Raw genomic sequence first — 18,286 nt, 5'->3', positions numbered from 1 at the left:
CTGCCCGGAGAGCTACTCGCCCAGAAAAAAAATATCGTCGGTCAATCCACAGCGCCGGTCAGTGGGGTCTGCAGTTCGCTGATTGGCCCGAAGAGCCCCGTCGCCGGTGCTCTGATGGCGGCTTATCGATTAACTCGTTTGGGGTTAGTGGCCCGAACCGTGACTTCACTATGCAACTCAGCGTACCAGCGTACCTAGAGCTGTTAAGTGGGCAGGCGCGGGTCAGTCGCGTCTTACAGCTGCCAGTCGCGACTGCCCGGAGCCACTCCAGCAGCCGGTGCTCGTCCTCGTCTCCATGCTGCTCTTACTCCGTGATCCCTCTATTGACACAATTGATGTTCACATCGTTATATATAAGACATCTCGCAATCTGAAATTACTTGCACGTACATCTTGCCGCCCAGGTAAAGCTGCTTCTGCCCGCTTGCATCTCATGGCGCCACCCTTTTAGAATTGTTCCCTCCACCACCTCGCGAACACACCTCTGCCGTCCAACGCCGCACACCATGATGGGGGGCGAAGGCGACGGCGTCGCCGGTGCTGAGCCCGAGCTTGAGTCAAAGAAGGTACACCCCTTCTTCTCGGCACCCAAGAAGCCAGCATCCTCCAAGGACCACTTGGCGAATGCCGCCCGGCCCGTCACCCCAGAATCATGCGCGAGCCCCGGCTCCGAACAGCTCGACCCGACAACATCAGCCCCAGCCGCCCTCGACGATAACGAAGCTGCGCAAGGCAGGCAAAAACGCCGAAAGACCGACTCGATGGCGGATGTGAAGCAGTCAAGCAAGCCCGTCCCGCAGAAGAAACCCAAGGCTCGAGTGTCTACGGGTAGCAACATCGTCCAGCTCTTCGCGCAGAAAGATAAAGATGGCACATCAGGGAGCAGTGCGGACGACCCAGCAGGTACGAACGGGGCAACTGAGCCCGTTGAAGGCCCTGGACCCTCGACGAATGACTCTTTGCCGCCTCTTGCCCAGGCCCCGGCGCTGTCCCTCAGTGCTACTGCCGTTGCTCCTGTTGTTGTTGCTGCTGCTGCCGCCCCGGCCCAAGAAGACTCAACGAAGCCCAAAAAGATACTCAAGTTCAACCCAAAGACCGGTACTATAGGTTCTCCTCCGAAACCAAAGGTGCCGACCGTCGCTCAGGCTGACCACGTGGACTCGAAACCATCCGGCAGGCCAAGGCGGACCAAGAAGATTGCGTACGCAGCACCTTTTGTTGTTCACATTCGGTACGGCACTCTAGACGATGATGCGCGCGTCAGTATTGGGGAGAAGATCGAAGAAATATTTAGCGGCGTGCCCTTTATCCATCCCAAGGGCATTGCCAACATGTCTTCCAACTCGCAGCCAGCAGGCCAAGGCCTCACTCCACCTTCGTCCAGTCTGGAAACACCAAAGAGTCGCACGCCGAATAAGCGTGGCAGGCCTCGGAAAGCCACATCGACGCATCCCCTATTCAGCGGCAAATCAAGCGCCGTAACACCTGCTCAAGCTGAGGAGAAGCCCAAGTCGCCTGTCAAAAGAAATTCGATCTTCACCTCGACTCCCTGCTCGCCCAAGCGCACCCGCCAGCCGCTGGGGAACTTCAGCTTTCCCCAGTTTGGCATGAAAGCTGGCGGCTTCAAGTTCCCCGGCGCCCAACAGGCAGCCTGGCCATGGAAGGGCATGGTGCATATCCGAGGTGATGATCGCGATATGACTTCGCCTCATCACGAGATGCCCCATCGGGTTGAATCGAGAAACAGGAAATCCAAAGGCCGCCAGATTGATTTTCCAGCAGACGAGTCCGTCCTGTATCGTGCTGCATCTCGCCTCCGGATACATGAGCTCGTCCAAGAGCTTCTGGCTGTCAATACTGACGAGTTTCTACCTGCTCCTGCCACTTTGAGAATCCCAGGGCGCCATTTCGAGAGTGGGAGGAGACTTCAAGACCGCGTAAGGCCGGAGCTGCGTACTCTTGCGTTGGGATCATCAGACAGGACTCACCCTGCCATTGCCCACGCTTACAACTTGTTGGCCACATCCTTGTCCGCATTCGACCAGTCGACATGCGAGGGCTTATCGTGGACGCAGAAGTACAGCCCTACAACATCTGACCGTGTGCTTCAAGGAGGACGAGAGGCTGAAATGTTGAGAGATTGGCTCAGGACTTTGAAAGTGCAGGCTGTCGACACGGGTGCGTCAGATGGCAACGGTACCAAGGCGAAAACTGCCCCTCCGAAGAAGAAAAAACGCAAGAAGCTTGATGATTTCGTGATTTCCAGTGACGAGGAGAATGCCGAAATGGACGAGATCTCCGAAACCGAAGCTGACTGGATGCCCACTGGAGGTCAGGGAGGTCTCAGGACGGTTGTGCGCCCCAGGCCTTCGAAGGACTCCCGCCTGACCAATGCAGTCCTACTGAGTGGCCCTCATGGGTGTGGCAAAACTGCGACTGCCTATGCCATCGCCAAGGAACTGGATTTCGAAGTCTTCGAAATCAGTGCAGGCTCGCGGAGGAGTGGAAAGGATATCCTCGAAAAGATCGGGGACATGACTAGGAACCATCTCGTCCAACATAAACAGGAGGTTGCAAAGCCAGAAGAGGAGATCAACGATGAGGATGTGGCCCGTGATATCAAGTCGGGCAAGCAGGGGATGATGACGGCTTTCTTTAAGCCAAAAGCAGACGCGAAACCAAAGCCAGATGCGAAACGAAAGGCTGAGAACATAAAACCCGTCGAGAAAGTCGCAAAGCTTGCCGTGGATAAACCCATCCAAAAGAACTCGGGCCAATCCCAGAAGCAGTCGCTGATCTTACTAGAAGAAGTTGACATTCTTTACGAAGAGGACAAGCAGTTTTGGGCCACCGTCATCAGCCTCATGGCACAATCGAAGCGTCCTTTCATCATGACGTGTAGTGATGAGGCACTTGTCCCTATCCAGAGTCTCAATCTGCATGGCATCTTCAGATTCAATCCTGTGCCAAGGGACCTTGCTACTGATCTACTGCTCTTGATCGCAGCAAACGAAGGACATGCATTGAAACGCAGCGCCGTCGAAGCTCTGTACGAATCACGAAAACAGGATCTTCGTGCCTCCATACATGAGCTCAACTATTGGTGTCAAATTGGTGTGGGGGATCCCAAGGGCGGCCTCGGCTGGTTTTACCGCAGGTGGCCAGAAGGGTCGGACCTTGACGAGCATGGCAATAGGATACGCGTTATCAGCTGTGGCACATACCAACATGGTATGGGCTGGCTTGGTAGAGATGCAATCGCTTCCCCGTCGTCGGGCTGTACCACAGAAGAAGAACTCATCTACCAAGCATGGCAGAACTGGTCGCTTGATATGAGCGACTGTGAGTCTACCGCGGTTCATCAAGGCTGGCCCGACTTATCAGGGCTCCCACGCGAAGACAGGATGGCCCTTCTAGAGACCACTGACTCTTTCTATGACTCTCTGAGTGCTGCAGACGTTTCTTCCTACGGCTCATTGTCATCCCTCAACCAAGTTGTGCTAGATTCGACACTACCAGCTATACCGGCAAAGGCTAAGAACGATTTTATAATTGGTCTTCAGGCCCTGGAGTCGCCGATCCTGAACCACTATAACTCCACTGCGTTCGAGATATCGGCCAGCATCAGGTGTCTCGCACAGACCAGGATCTTAACAACAGATCTTGCAATCATGGCAAATCACTATCCCCTGGACGAATCCAAGACGACGCAGAAAATCCAAGATAGCTTTGGCGCCCCATCTCCAAGCTCTGCTGCAATCAGTAGATATGATTACAGCATCGCCTTCGACCCCATTGCTGTCTCCGAGTCAGCAAACCAATCTTCGGGCTATCTTGACCCCTCTGTCTTCGACCGGACCATGCGGATGATCACACTAGATGTGGCACCGTATGTACGAAGCATCACAGCTTACGACCAGCGACTGCAGGCCGAACGACTTCTGCGCAGCAATTTGCTCAGTGAAGGCGGGAAACCCAAGAAGCGCGTGCGTACAACCCGGGCTGCGTGGTCGGCTTTGGAGGGCGGCTCCAGGGCTAGCACACGGCGTGAAAAGTACTTCTCTGCGGAAATCAACCCGCATCTGGTCATGCGGACTGGAGGCAAAGGTTGGGAAATTCTGACCCAGGATGTACAGGACGAGCTGGTAGAGTCAAGGAGCTCGCCGGCTGAGCAAGAGAGCAGTGACGACATGGACACGACTATGGAATGACGACAAGGATCCCCATCAGTGTTCGGGTATGACTGATCTGCTTCGCTAGACTAGGCACATAGGATGCATATCACGACAGGAGTTGCAGGTTGTCCAACTTAGAGGCGTCAAAAGGTTGCCTGGCATGAATTTATATAGTGGTTTCCCATCGATATAACGCGCGGATGAAATACTACTTGCCATCAGGCTCGGCTTTTCGCAATCACATCGGTGTGACAACTTTTCAGATGTTATATGTGTTTTTTCCATGCTACATAAGTATTCGAACCTACCGTTTCTTCGGCACTTCCCTACCTGCCTTGTCCTTCCGGAGGCGCAGTCTTCCAGGCCGGTCAGCCGGGCTGTGAGTTCTCCGAGCGATCTTCGGCCGCTCCGGCTCAGCCAGAGACGGCGCGCTCCGCTTCCGGCGCACAGGCGGCGGCGCGTCGTCCGAGTCCAGTACCATGCCCGGCGAACCCCCCTCGTCGGGTGGAGGGGTGGACGGCGCAGATACCTGCGTCGGCACCGGGAGGCTTTGTCGAATGTCGATGGTCGTCGACAGGGAGGACCCAGGATTACTCCAGTCCAGGCTGTCCGAGCCCGGGGAGACAGTCTGCACGGGCCCCGAGGTCTGGTATTTGTAACGGTACCGGAGCCTGCCGTCTTTGGTGCGTTCGCGTCCGGAAAGGGTCTCCTGGACGTGGACCCGGCCGGCCGGCGGAGACGGCAGTGGCGCCCCGTCGATGGCGTGGAGCAGCATCAGGTTGTGGTGGGCGAACAGAACGTACGCGGGCCGCGGCTCGGCTGTCGGGTTCTCGGCCCCCGGGAGTAAGAAGTAGAGAGGGGGGTCTTGTTCTTGAGTCTGGTCTGCCATGGTGAATGATATTTTGGGATCGTCAATACAGTGTAGTTCTGTTCGCCGATCCAGAGAGGTCACTCGGTCGGTGTCGAATCAATCCTCTTCATCTCGCTTCGAATGGTCTTTTTATACAGAGTCGTGCAACAAAGCCGTGGCTTCGTAGACTGCGTTTTATGAAGAGTCATTTGCACACGTTGACGTGACATTTATCCCAGTGCTCGTTGTTAATATGTGAGTTGTTCAGCTGCGGGTCATCTGCTGGCAACTCAAGAGGGCCGTGGATGCTTGCCACAGTAGGATGCCAGCGCGTATTCATACATAAGCTAGCTTGAAACACAGCGCAAGACTGCAATGGAGTTTATTGCTGAGAATTGCAAAAGGATCACAGAGCAGAGTCTCTGATCAAGAGAATGCGAGGGGTAGTGACACGCCACCTCTGCTGTGTCAACTGATGAGGGGCTGCGATGAGCTGGCAGTGAGACTTGACTGGTCTGTTCACAGTGCTATATAACCTAGCCTTGACTTTGCCTTCTGAGACGACTTCAAGTATTTCTACTTGATTTGGCTTGGATAAGTGATAGGCCATGGACCTGGCGCAATTTGTATAGTTTCTCCTTCAGAGCCGTCCTTCAAAGATTGTCGAGAGCGACCTGGCCGATCTGGGGTTTATAGGACTATGGGCCGTGATTTATTCCATTGTTATACATCCATGATGCCAAGTGACACTTGCTTGATGGCTTATTCAGTCAGTCCGTATAGCATGTACAGAAAATCTCTCAATCATTGCGCGCATATTACTACAATAGGTACAGGTTAGTTGTCCGCAGTAATCATCGTCTTCGCCTCCCGCCTGGGCCTATAGGAACTATTTCCACATCCATCTTGCCTAGGCCTTCGATCGTGCCCGCAATTCTGAATCCAGAATCTCCAAGCAGCCCTCCTAGAATCCCACACGGAGAGCGAGATGTTGCCTGGGCTGTCTTACTTCTGCGTGTTTGGCGGGCCCTGGTAACTTCAGAGTCTACTGACGACTCATCGTCACCATCCGCATCCTCATCGTCCTCCACCATCTCCGTGTCATCGGCGTCACCATCGCCGTCGTCGTCGCTGTCCGCCTTCGCCTCCGCTGCCGCGCCCGACAGCGCCGGCTGCCAGACGGACGGCATGTCGTGCCAGGCGCTCAGCTGCGCGAGGGCCTGGTCGGGGGTGCGCGGGCAGACGACGAAGACGGCGGGCGGCTCGGCGTTGCCGACGACGGGGAAGTGCACCATGAGCTCGGCTGTGATGTCGAGGCGCTGGCCGCGCGCGACGGCGCGCGTCTCGCCGTTGCACGACACGTGGAAGGGTGCCGCCGATGTGTTGGTGAGGTACGCCGCCGACAGGACGAGCGGATACGAGATGGAGAACTCGGGCAAGGCGAGGGCGCCCGAGGCGGCGGTGGCATCGCGGCCCAGGACTATGTCGCTACGGGTGCGGTCCGCGTTGATGGTCACTGGTGTCCCGCGGAACAGCCTGAACAGCGCGATGTTGGCGCTGAGTCTCTCGACACGACGAATGGCCGAGCTGGTCTGGATACAACTCAAGGGTGTATTGCTTGTGAGCAAGATCTGGACAGAGTGGTCATCGGCTGTGGCCATGTCAACGCTACCCTCCAAACCAATATCTTTAGCATGTATTACAAGGAGTGAGAGGTTCGTCCTTTTTATTATCCCTATTTCAAAAATAGCCTTGTCCAACATCTGCAACAATGACATACCCCTTCCGTCCTCAAAGATCGACGAAACATAGAGCGAACAGAGAACGACACTGATTGAATATATGATCACTTTGTCTGGCAAATGGATTCCCTCCACGTTTGATTCAGTGTTTCCAAGATCACATGTAGCTGCGTAGGTAAACAAGACAATCAGATAATGGTGGTTGTATTAATTATTTTAAACATTATGTCATACTTCATGAAGAGGCAAACGCCTCGTATCGTTTGCCAACGACTGTGCCGTTGCCGACAGATGAGTCGGTATACAAAGACATCACATCAGTGCTGTTGTCGTAGTCGACACCACACTTCTCAGAGAAGCCACTGAACAGGTTGACTCGCTCTTGAACGTAGCTCTCGAAACCACTTCGGGAGCAGGTTGTGCCGGGACCATCCGTGCAAGCAGAGAGAGGTTGCGGTGCACTGTTGACAAGCACGCGGTAGTACTCTCCGTCGTCGTAACCGTAGCTGCCAGTGCAGTTGAAGCGCTCGATGGCAAGGTTGCTGAGGAACGGGAGAACGTGCGAGCTCTTCCAAGCCCGTCGGTAGTTGATGCGGTCCAGCGGCATGGTGTCGTTGATCTCTGCCTCAGTTCCGCCAAATTCAGAGTTGTTGAATAGACCCATGGCGACGAAGACCATTGGTGGCAGTTCACGATGCGTGAAGCTGACGTAGAGATCCTCAGCATCGGCGTCCTCGCTCATCAGAAGGTTTGCTGTCGCATTGAACCAGGGCAAGCCCACTGCGCCAGATACCTCGTTGCCGTAGCCGACGTTGTAGTGGTATCTCACATCCTCGGTGTATTCCCAGGCAAGCCAGTCGTCGGGGGAGAACAAGTCCAAGTCGCAGAAGGGCGAGCTGCCCCTGATGACGCTTTCGTAACCGCAGAGCTCCATCATGCCGTAGACATCATCGGTAGTGAAGTTGAATCCGGGGGCCAGATCGTTGAAGCGGGCAGTGAGCGGCTTTGTGAACTTTTTCTTGTACACGGACGACTCATCGCTACCGGCCGAGGATGAGTAAGCCGGGCAACCCTTGTAAGGCGTCAAGCTGTCGGCGCCACTCTCCTTCGATTCGTATATGCTGACGACATTCATTGTGTTGTCGTCCGTCTCATACCCACGGACAAAAGCTTGGGCCGACTTATAAGTGCGCTCAGCGGACGAGGTCCAGACGCGCTTGGGTAATCTCAGGTTGGGGTACCGGAAAGACATGTCAACACCCAGCTGGGTTGCTTCCAGCCTGCCCACTCGGGTCAGGAGCTCCTGTTCGGCCTCTGATATGGGCGCTGACCAATCGGCCAGGAAGTTGAGAGAGGGGATCTTGGACCAGTCGATGGAAGACTTGTTCTGCCACTTCTCGATGAAGGGCTCGATGTACTCCTCGAAGTCGAAATCATTGGCATAGATGGCGGCATGGCGAGACAAGTAAGCAGCACGGCTGGCTGTGCATCCTTGAGGAGCGTCAGGGGAAGCCGGAGGGTCTTGAGGTTCGAAGTAGGGAGCAATTCCGCCCAGATGCTCGAGTGGGTTGAAGTTATAGGTTGAATACAGGGCCGATGCCGAAGACTGCAGGGCAAAAGGCAAAACAGCAAGCCCGAGCTTGGAGCTCAGCGAGCGGTGTTGAGCGGCCATGGCGGGACGGAGACTGAAGCGATAGTGACAGAAGGATGTTGCTCCTTGACAAGAGAGACAGATGGGAGACAGAGAGACAGGGAGAGAGAGATGTAGAGACCTACTGCACCTATATGGTAATCAAGATATCATCCTGCACTTGCGAGAAAAGATTCGTGCCGTTCGACCCGTCAGCCGCCAGACGGGACTAAGCTTTACGTAGTGGTAATGGCACGGCGGCCAATGCTTAAATGAGCCGGCCTTGCTGTGGTGGTGATCGGTATTCCATAAATCTGATGCTCGGCGTCATCGGCCCAAGCGTCGAGCCTCTGGGCCCAGTTGCCAAGGTACGCGCCCCCGGCTCCCCACAGTTTAGTCACAGTTTAGTGCCCGTTCCTGGCGATGCAGACGTCATTCTGCGCCTAGGAGGACCCCAGCCTGCCCAGCGAACCAGCACACGGTCGACACGGTCTCATTGTCAACAATCGCCCGCCCGTCTTGATTGGGACGGACATTTCAACCCGCCCGCCCCTGCTTTCCTGCCCCTGTCCCGGTGGATACCGTTGACAGCGCAGTACGGGTAGGAGCTGATGAGTGCTGCAACTTGTCGATGCAGACGGCGTCGGCCTTTCAGTGAGCCCATCCGTACGAGCGCAATGGGATGAATAATGCGGTACAGTAGTCAAGTCAGGCTGCGTTCTCGAGGCAATTCTGGCACGTTGATCAATGAATGCTGCTTAGGTTTCGTTACTAATCGCAGGCATGCAGAATACACTTTAATGGAGGTCCGTCATCTTAGGTACAAGCAGAGTCGTCCTGATCTATTGACAGTATTCATTGCTGAGATTGTTCTTTCACGTGGCTCATATATGGAACTGCAGCGATCAACAAGCTGCCCTTTCACGACATGTTTCACTTGCGGACAACAGTCGATCAATCCTTTAAAAGGTGACAGTAGAACATTTTGGCTGCAGATAATGGCCGGGTCCATTCGCAGAAGAACACAATAGGCGGTCCGGGCCGATTGGCACTTGGGTGGGTCCCCACAAAAGCCGATTGCCAACTAACATCTACCTTCCTTGCCACCTACACACCGAGGACATCATCTTGTTTTCGTAAAGTCATAAGCTACTTTTGTAAAGAACATACCCTAGCAAAAGCGAACAATATAGAAGGTATATATACTCTGTCTTATGCTCTGTCTCCCGGTTGTTAGCTCTTGGCAAATCAGTCGGTCGTCTCGAGACTCAAATGCAGACTTGAGACTTAGTTGCTCGTCCATTAAAGGGGCGCGCAAACAATAACCCTGAGTTTCAATGTTATATAGAAGATAAACATTGCACTTAAATCCCTGAATTTTTTAAAAATAATAAGGAGCGGTTCGATTTTTCATGCAGCTTTGCTGTGGGAAATCAGCAGCGGTGACATGTGTGGAGATGGACGCAATGTTCGCCCGTCTTACTTTCTAGCGCACCAGCGTAAATCCTACCCATCAACTTCACAGGCTGTGCTACATGTCTCGGCCGTTCGTATTCTGCTCTGGACAACACTGAACACGGTCCAGTAGCTTAAGGGCTTCGAAACCATTGGAGTTTGTAAAGCTACTATATCTCGTGCATACACGACGTGCCTGCCAAATATTGTTGGCGTTTGCCATACGTTGGGAGTGAGGAAATCCGCCGTTCGCCATACTGGAGTAAGCATCTTTCAGCGGCACAGCGGTGCGGAAGCACAACGTGACTCAGCTGAGTAGGATGCGACCTGGTCATGTGTTCTTGGCTGGCGATTTTTCCCGGTCAAATCGTGCTTCAGACGCAGACGCAGACACCGTCGGCGTGTTCGGTCTTCCTTCGTTAAACCCTCACCACTAGCTACATTCATTTTAATATGGCTTAGTGCCACCTTTCCTTGTCTATCATTCCTGAAAATTTCTCCAGTCTGTTATTCTAGCACGGACATAAGCAGGCATTTTGAAATTGGTCCACTAGGCAACTCCGAAGGGCTATCACTTCATCTTTGCCAGGAAAGTGCGTCAACAACATGGCCTACCAGAGCGTTTCCCGTGCCATTCACAGCCGCTCGTTGGCGGTCGGCTATCGACCGCATTTCTTGGGACAAAAACAGCTCCCGCTTGGTGTCATGCAATCGAACGACTTCCTCCGTGCGTTTTCGTCAAGCCTGCGTCTACACAATGATCCCAATCGCAAGAGCAATCAACGTCCCAACCAGAAATCAAATGATTCAGACAATCCCGAAATTCCAGCATTCAGCCTCGAGTCACTGGGCATGAGCAAGAACATGAGGATTGGCGTCCTTGCAATCATAAGTGTCTTTGCTACTATCGAGACATGGTTCTGGTGTCAGTGGATCTGGCGTTGGTGGAAGGGCAGAGGCAACGAGACCGACAGCGACAATTAAGAGGAGGGTGCCTTTGCAGCCGAATATAACGCAATTCAAAACACTCGAAGGGCTCAAAATAATACACCTCTGGAAGGCACGGCGTATGAATCAGTTGCCTAGATGTGATCATCTAGCTTTGCACGGAAATAACCCAGAGTTAAGCTACACAAGCTCAACTTTATCAGGAGATACAAGTAGAATCAGGAATCCAAATGACCTCTCAACCGACCCCTTAACTTCACCAGCAAGTTTTCTCCGCCGGGATTACGAGCAGACAAATGGAACTGGATGGTCATTACAGATAGATGTAGGAGTATAACATGGACTGTTGCCTCTCCTCTCCACAAATATTCTATATAGTAAGACAACGCATCTCGCGCGACCGACTCTGTAGATAATTCTTGAGCCACTGAAAAGCAGTGTGCGAAACACGCGAGATGCAACCGAGTTGCTGTGCCATTGAGGCTTCTCGCATTATGGATTATCCAGTGATACGTAGGTTTAGTCGAGCCAATTACACAAAACAAGTCTGTCCTGAGACCAATTCATATTGGCCTGTCGCCACCTTCGTTTCAGCCGTTTCTTTGACAAAGCCCTTCTGTCATGTTAGGGTTCTCAGGGGATTTTTCGGCATAGGATAAAATTTGTGTACAACCCTAACTATGATACTGTAAAAGCTTCCTTCTATATCTTCTTACTACAAGATCCCATCTCTGATAGTGGACACCTTCTCATCGCAGTCAAATACTTAGCGACGCCTCTCGTGCAAACATCTCATTCGATCTCCTGTTGGAAAATCTCGTGTAACTAAGATTGAGGGCCCAGGAAGAAGGAATAAGCTGTTCCGTACTTGATGAAACAAGGACTCTCGCGGTGTGATCTCATTTTGAAGACAGCCACGAAGATAGCACCAATATGGAGCATACGATACAATAAGACCCTCATTTGCTTACTGGCTTGGAATCCAACGATATCTACCCGTATAGGACTGTGGAAAGTCCTTTTGATGTATTTGGAAAAGGTGAATACGACAGCAACGTGGATGGTATGCAGTTTGCAGGATCTTCCAAAGACGAATTGTACTGGCAGAATTACAGCAATATACTCAGCTGTACAGAGTGCGGTGGTACTAAACTCATTCAGGACGACCACAACGCGACGATCGTCTGTGAGAGCTGCGGGCTCGTACTGATGGAGCGCCTGGCCTATGAAGACCCTCCTCCTGAAGTGCTACAAGGAGATGGGTCCCTAGAGGCATACTGGACCTATGGCAGTGCTTTGAGCCCTGAACTTCCGCAACAACCTATTGGTTTAACTGAAGCGTCTAACGAAGTTCAACTTAGTGGGCAGCTCACTCCTCCTGCGCAGCAAATGAGCAAGAAGGTGCCCGAGGATCTGAAGGCCCCTTACCGTGTGATCCAACGACTTTGCGATTCGTGGCCAGCGCCCGAAGCTGCAGTCAATCTGGCGAAGAAGTACTTCCAACAAATTTCCAAGAAGGGTGTGTTGAAGAACAACAGATCTGTACGGGCTACGGAGACGGCTGTTTGCGCTTTCCTGGCCTGCCGCGGGTCTTCGCAAGCTCGGACTTGTCAGGAACTCAAAAGCCTCCCCAGCATCGCCCCGAATAGAATGGGCAAGCTCATATACAAGCTTGAGGGCCTCATTAAGAAAAAAAATGATGGCATCCAATCAGCCTGGATCACCTGCAACATCGTTGACAGATGTGGCCAAAGCGTATTGTGCTCGTTTCGGGGCAGAATTGCACTTCTGTGCCGCCCTACGAGTGGAAGAAACAGCAAAACTCTTGATTGATAGAGCCTGGCCACTGATAGGACACTTGCACACAAATACTGTTTCTGCTATTTGCTTGTACATGGCTTGCCACGTTCTGGGTGAGCCTAGAAACTTCAAGGAGGTGGGAGAAGAATCCAAAGTAACTCCTCAAACATTGCAGAAAGCCTACACGCAGCTTTTCCCGCAGATAGACGAGCTATTTGACCCAACGTGGGAAAATGTAGATGTTTCCCTATTGCCGAACCCAAGAGGGCGCCGGGGCCTAGGCAAGTAGCAACGGACATCTTCACAATCAGAACCGCCACTTAGCCAGAAACGGAGAATCGCACTGGTCCCTCCATGTCTCAGAGACCCCAGCAATGCGTCAAAAAGTAGTCTGACTTTCTGGGCAAATGAGTCCGTACTAAGTATAAGTAGTATGCCGGCGCATCATCAGGGAACAAATCTTGCGTCGACGTCAGCATATAGCACATTTCACTGGGTTCAAACATGCCTCGATTGGTATCAATATTACGTATTACTCAATTGACAACTGTTTTAATGACCTCTGGTCTTGAGCTCGTACAATCTAAGCCTTCTCCTGCTTCTTTGACGGTTTCATGTGCGACTTGAACAAGAAAGCGACACAAACGACAATTCCGAGACCCGCGATGCCCATACCCATATAGTATGCACCGCGGTACCCCTTCAGCTTATCCTCAAGCGTGTGGCCACCATTGTTGACCCGGTACTCGACAGTGCCGGCGAAACCCAGTCCTAGGGCAATACTGTAGTTGACCACAGTGTTGACAAGGCTGGCCGCAATACCTTGATGCCGCCTTGACACAGCGTTGGACAAAATCAAGGTTCCGGCCGGGAAACTCATATCCATGCCCCATGGCTGAATGATCATAGAGACGAAAGTCTGCGCCCAATACGTCTGTTCGACCGGAACCGTCGCCATCAGCGTTGTGCCCACAAAAAAAGCGCAGAGAGAGGCGGTCATCACGGCCGCTGGTCCGAGACGGTGGATCAAAAGGCCAGTGAATGCCGCAGCACAGAGTCCCGAAATCGCGACGGGACAGAGCCAGGCGGTGGACAAGAGGGGGCTTGCGCCTCGGATCTCTTCAAAGAATTGCCAAGTGTACCAGAACCAGATTCCAAAGCAAGCCCAGCCACAGGCCACGGCCCCAAGTACGAAGGAAACATCTGCCGACAAGGCATGGAACGGGAGGAGAGGCGTCTCGGTGAACTTGATCTCGATGATGAAGAAGACCACCACAAACAGAATGCCGATGATCATTGTCACGTAGACGTAAGGGGTAGGCCAGCCAACAATAGGTGCTTGGTTCCAGGCAAAGTTAAACAGAATGAGGCCCGTGATCCCGGTAAAGGCACCTGGGAGATCGAGGCACTTCAATTTCCCCTTCCAAGTTGGGGGAACTTCCCCGTGGTGCGAGGACGGGCATGGCGGGATAGCGTAGTACCCGACGACAGCAGTGGCAGCTAGAACGATAGAGAAACACCAGAATGCCCAGGGCCACCACTCCAGGGCGAACAAGCTGGCAAAGCATGAGCCCAGTACGGATCCTCCTGGCGCTGTGGCGGCGAAGGCTGAAAACACCAACGACTTGCGTCTACCGGGCGCGTAGGTGGCGCCGAGGATCGCCAGTCCATTTGGCAGACACATGGCAGGTCCAATGCCCTGGAGGACACGCCCAAAAATGAATAGGACATGGTTCGAGTAAACCGCCAAGCCACATACCATGCTCCAGACAGAAAACCATGACATACCCACGAGGAACATCGTCTTGTAGCCAAAGGTATCACCGAGCCTGCCGGCGAAAAGGATAAAAGTGCCAACAGTCAAACTGTAGCCGGCAATGAACCATGACAGATCACCCGCATCTCGGTTTCCATAGTTGTCTCCAATTACATGAAGAATCGGAATCGCCTGCCCGAGGCCGGCCTCTAGGAGACTTGTCAGCTCAACCCTCAGTGCACTAGTTTCGTCTCAAGGGAAAATAACTCACGCGTGAAAAGTTGGGCCAGACATATGACCGTGACGAACATGATCTCCCGGTACAGTGGTAGGGTCTCTGCAATCGAGACAGTCGAATTCATTCGCGTGGCCGTAGGTCCCAAGTCATCGTCCTCCATTTCCTCGTCCTCCGGATGCTCCGGGTGTGAGCCATCGTGGTCGAAGCCATTCTCTTCCTTGGACCTTACGCGGTCGATGGGATATGCGACTGAAGTATCGGCATTACTTGACGGCGCTGTGCTCATAACTGTATGGTCTTGTGTGTTGGGCGTATCGATCCCATTGCTAGAAGGGGGCGAGCTAGACCAATGGTCACCTGACCTCACGGCGTTGGGTCCATCGGACGCCATGATGTAAGCTGACGAGAACTTGGTAAGTTCGAGGGGATCTCTCTCTCTCTTTTCCGAAGTATGCTTAAACCTGACTAGACCGCCGCCAGGGTGCTTCGCAAAAAAGCCGTACGTAGGAGCACGTCTATTATAGGAAGGCGCCCAAAGGGATGGCGTCCCGAACGCGCAAGTGGGCAACAATCTCTAGCTATACGGTGAAGTTCCGCTGCGTCAACATGGCTAGCGAGCTATCACTCAGCAACAGCTTCCTTATGAACCAGCTAGCATTGCCACTTTCTGCCTTCGCCCTTCGCGCTCTCAAAGTCTGACTGAAATTTCCCGGCTCCATAGCCGGGTAGGGCTGAGAGCAAAGTTACTTATCTCTCAATGTGGGTCTTTTATCCACGACCGGGCGATTTATGGCCCTAGCTGGGATGAAGTTCGTTCGTCCATGATGTGGTCTCCATTGAGAGGAATGGCCAAATCCGTTACCAGAGCCGTTGGAAATGAGACTTGTGGAGCTCAGGGTGCTGTCGAGCCATGCTGGTGAACTTAATCGTAGTGGCATTCGGAGACCGAGATTCGCCCAAGCTAAGCCGTTCATTATTCCTCGGGATACGCTCTGATATGGTTCAGGCTAGTGGATAGTGCAGTTTAAACACATTATTAGAGCTGGAAGTTTATCAATTATCATTCCCAAGCGGAGATTTTGGATGACGCGTGTAATTAAGGGTCTGCCCCTGATGATTCCGTAGTCGCTAAGCATTTGTAAGATAGATCAATTGATTGATAACATCGACAACGCCGCTGTTCGTCATGCTGAATTGCTTCACATTGCTCATCCTAGAGTTGACCCAGACTCTGCAAGGTCTCAAAATCGGGCATCCACACTGGCGAGCCTTCTTCTTGGTCGATCCAGTTGGCCAGTTCTGCGACAACCCGCCATGCTTCCTGATCACCACCCGGGGAAGGCTTCGCACCGTCATCGGCTGGTGCCCAAGCTTGATTCGTATTTGCGTGAACCTGCGCCGCTGCAGTCTCGGCCAGCCGACCGTCACCGCTCTGCAGCTTCTCCATGGTGGCATTGACCAGAAGCTCGAATGCGTCCCTATACTTCCTGACCCACGGGGCTCGCTCACCCATCACGAACAAAACTAGAGAACAAGCCCGGATGTCATTGGCCAGTGAGACCGACCATACTGCGTGCAACTGGGTCCAGAGGCCGTACAGAAGAGTGATACCAGAGACAAACACAGTTTGCACTGCGATAAACGAATGGCCGTAGTCTAGGGTTTGGTGTAATCGCTTGTGAGCTTGGCAGACGTCGCCTGAGGCGCGCATGCATAGAGTATAAAAGGGGTCCGTCGGTGGTAAGAGTGCCAAGAAGGGCTGGACTAGCAACCGGACTGCTCGGTGGTAATGTAACATTGGGTAATGCACGTCTGCCCCAGTAAGTCTCGTCTCCAATTCCAGCTTCCAGGCCTCAAGGTCCTGATAAAATCGGGCCATCTTTGGCGTTAGAGACGCCAAAGGTTTGTCTGCTCTGTATATTGAATGTTGTATTCTCGACTCGATCCGTCGCAATTTGCAGAGTAAGATGGCGCAAATCATTGCATTTTTCTTGATAGGGGGATCACCGGGCGAGAGTGGTGTGCTGTCCACTGGCTCCTCATTTGGCAACTCAACGTCAATCACGCGGTCGGGGATGCTGAATGGTCGCCCCATGGAGATCGCAATTGTCCTTTCTAGCGAGTACACGCTCCAGAAAAGCCGACGTCTCATCTGGACCGTCTCAGGGTCAAAATGCGCCTCCGACTGTTTCCTGTGAAGACCGAGATCGATACTAGTTCTCATGGCCAGGCCAATCATGTACCATATCCCAAAACTTGAGAGGGACCGCAAGTGATAGATCACGAGCAAAGTCATTGCCTCGATATTTTGCGTGGTTCGAGACTCCCGAGCAGCAAAAATATGTTGCAAGGCTGTCATATAATAGCTCTACATGATGTCAGGTTCTGAGGTCGCCAACTCCAATGCTGCTCATGAGATGACATACCTCTGGGGGCGAAGTGGTGTGCTTCTCTGTTAACTGAAGGAGCATTGCACCTATAGCATATATCATATACAGCTTGAAGATACCGAAACGCTGTGCTTTGTTGAGGTTTGTAGAAGGCGTCGAAGCTAGAGACAGCCGATCTCTATGCAGCGCCCACACCTCCACCGGATCGACGAATGGGTAACGCGGATGAATCTGGTTGAAGTAGGCAGCCAAGATATTATAGCCAAGTTCATCGCTAGGAGGCTCGGCGCTATGTGATAACAACTCCTGCATTGTGATCACATGTGATCCATTCTGCTCGCCAGGCCTGCCTCCCAGACTGGTCTCACTCTCTCTTCGGCTCCCCCTTCGCGATGGGAGGGCCTTGTTCCAGACAGTTGCTTGAACCATCTCACCAAGGTTGAGCGCCAAGTTTAAGCCCGACGACGAGCCTATGTATGCTGGCGCTTCGAAGTTTCCCATGGAAAGAAGCTCGACGACCTCGCCCAATGCGTCATGCTGCGCCGTCAGTGCTGGGCGCTTGGCTGGTGGCGGCTCGTCAGCGGACTGGCCATTGCCGACTTCATTCAGAGCGGTTTCGAGAAACGCAACCCTCTCTTCCAGCGCGCGCGTATACCTAGCCTTCAATTCAGTCAAGGGTCCAGTGGTAGACTCCGTATTAAGTGAAAGCATACGCTGCGGGCGGCTCATCTTCAGTGACAGCGGTCTTATCACACGGCGTCCCCGCCTTCCTGCAGTTTGAGCAGATCGGCCATTGGTCATCACACTGTGTCAGGCAGGATGTATCAGTACCAGGCGTTGAAAGGTGGTGTGTGCCTCCTGTACCTTTTGTTTACGGGTCTTGCATCTGCGAAGACATGTCAGTAAGAGGATAGAAAAGAATGTTGAACTGCTACAATCGTCTACCGGGGCTTCGGCCAATCCAATGCCCTCGATAGTACTGCACGTACCTTGTGCACGCCGTCCGACCTCTCTTTCTCGGGTTGGGAGCAGGTGCTTCCGTCATTGTCGGCGATAGCATCGGGGGTTGCCGCATAGCGGACATCATCTTTTCAATCTCACGGCCTTGCCGTCTGAATCCTCCAGCTGCTCAGGAGGGACGGACGCCTCGACCCAAGGCGGATGTCCGACCATTGTATATCACTACTCGGCTCCATGCTTGGCAACTCGGACCCCAACTCAGTTGTCCTTGATTTTAGTCATTCCACGGATCATGGAGAACGAAGTCGGCCCCAGCCCGCCCAGTATCGGGGTCTGCGGGGG

At 53.1% G+C, this 18,286-nt stretch overlaps 9 protein-coding genes across 9 annotated transcripts; 3 read left to right on the top strand and 6 right to left on the bottom strand.

Annotated features, from left to right (window-relative positions):
- Positions 1-506: 506 nt before the first annotated feature.
- JN550_012155 (uncharacterized protein) lies at positions 507-4,211 on the top strand (the record flags this gene model as incomplete). Its single annotated transcript, XM_049310600.1, has 1 exon — positions 507-4,211. The coding sequence occupies one exon, from the start codon at positions 507-509 to the stop codon at positions 4,209-4,211; it is 3,705 nt and encodes a 1,234-aa protein (XP_049165876.1).
- A 268-nt stretch (positions 4,212-4,479) lies between these two features.
- JN550_012154 (uncharacterized protein) lies at positions 4,480-5,064 on the bottom strand (the record flags this gene model as incomplete). The annotated part of the gene is made up of 1 exon (XM_049310599.1): positions 4,480-5,064. The coding sequence occupies one exon, from the start codon at positions 5,062-5,064 to the stop codon at positions 4,480-4,482; it is 585 nt and encodes a 194-aa protein (XP_049165875.1).
- An 815-nt stretch (positions 5,065-5,879) lies between these two features.
- JN550_012153 (uncharacterized protein) lies at positions 5,880-6,686 on the bottom strand (the record flags this gene model as incomplete). The annotated part of the gene is made up of 1 exon (XM_049310598.1): positions 5,880-6,686. One exon carries the CDS (start codon positions 6,684-6,686, stop codon positions 5,880-5,882), a length of 807 nt encoding a protein of 268 aa, XP_049165874.1.
- Positions 6,687-7,002: 316 nt separating this feature from the next.
- JN550_012152 (uncharacterized protein) lies at positions 7,003-8,439 on the bottom strand (the record flags this gene model as incomplete). The annotated part of the gene is made up of 1 exon (XM_049310597.1): positions 7,003-8,439. One exon carries the CDS (start codon positions 8,437-8,439, stop codon positions 7,003-7,005), a length of 1,437 nt encoding a protein of 478 aa, XP_049165873.1.
- Positions 8,440-10,458: 2,019 nt separating this feature from the next.
- Positions 10,459-10,836, top strand: JN550_012151 (uncharacterized protein; the record flags this gene model as incomplete). Its single annotated transcript, XM_049310596.1, has 1 exon — positions 10,459-10,836. One exon carries the CDS (start codon positions 10,459-10,461, stop codon positions 10,834-10,836), a length of 378 nt encoding a protein of 125 aa, XP_049165872.1.
- Positions 10,837-11,865: 1,029 nt separating this feature from the next.
- On the top strand, positions 11,866-12,633 carry JN550_012150 (uncharacterized protein; the record flags this gene model as incomplete). The annotated part of the gene is made up of 1 exon (XM_049310595.1): positions 11,866-12,633. One exon carries the CDS (start codon positions 11,866-11,868, stop codon positions 12,631-12,633), a length of 768 nt encoding a protein of 255 aa, XP_049165871.1.
- Positions 12,634-13,183: 550 nt separating this feature from the next.
- JN550_012149 (uncharacterized protein) lies at positions 13,184-14,985 on the bottom strand (the record flags this gene model as incomplete). Its single annotated transcript, XM_049310594.1, has 3 exons — positions 13,184-14,299; positions 14,360-14,565; positions 14,628-14,985. The coding sequence occupies 3 exons, from the start codon at positions 14,983-14,985 to the stop codon at positions 13,184-13,186; spliced, it is 1,680 nt and encodes a 559-aa protein (XP_049165870.1).
- Positions 14,986-15,807: 822 nt separating this feature from the next.
- Positions 15,808-16,689, bottom strand: JN550_012148 (uncharacterized protein; the record flags this gene model as incomplete). Its single annotated transcript, XM_049310593.1, has 1 exon — positions 15,808-16,689. The coding sequence occupies one exon, from the start codon at positions 16,687-16,689 to the stop codon at positions 15,808-15,810; it is 882 nt and encodes a 293-aa protein (XP_049165869.1).
- A 283-nt stretch (positions 16,690-16,972) lies between these two features.
- Positions 16,973-18,029, bottom strand: JN550_012147 (uncharacterized protein; the record flags this gene model as incomplete). Its single annotated transcript, XM_049310592.1, has 4 exons — positions 16,973-17,639; positions 17,698-17,789; positions 17,849-17,870; positions 17,974-18,029. 4 exons carry the CDS (start codon positions 18,027-18,029, stop codon positions 16,973-16,975), a joined length of 837 nt encoding a protein of 278 aa, XP_049165868.1.
- Positions 18,030-18,286: the final 257 nt, after the last annotated feature.

The sequence above is a fragment of the Neoarthrinium moseri genome (assembly GCF_022829205.1).
Source record: "Neoarthrinium moseri strain CBS 164.80 chromosome Unknown scaffold80_Wmoseri_CBS_16480, whole genome shotgun sequence".
In the NCBI taxonomy this organism is placed as follows: Eukaryota; Fungi; Ascomycota; class Sordariomycetes; order Amphisphaeriales; family Apiosporaceae; genus Neoarthrinium; species Neoarthrinium moseri.
The sequence above is the reverse complement of the archived record's forward strand: the minus strand, read 5'-3'. Positions and strand labels throughout refer to the sequence as shown.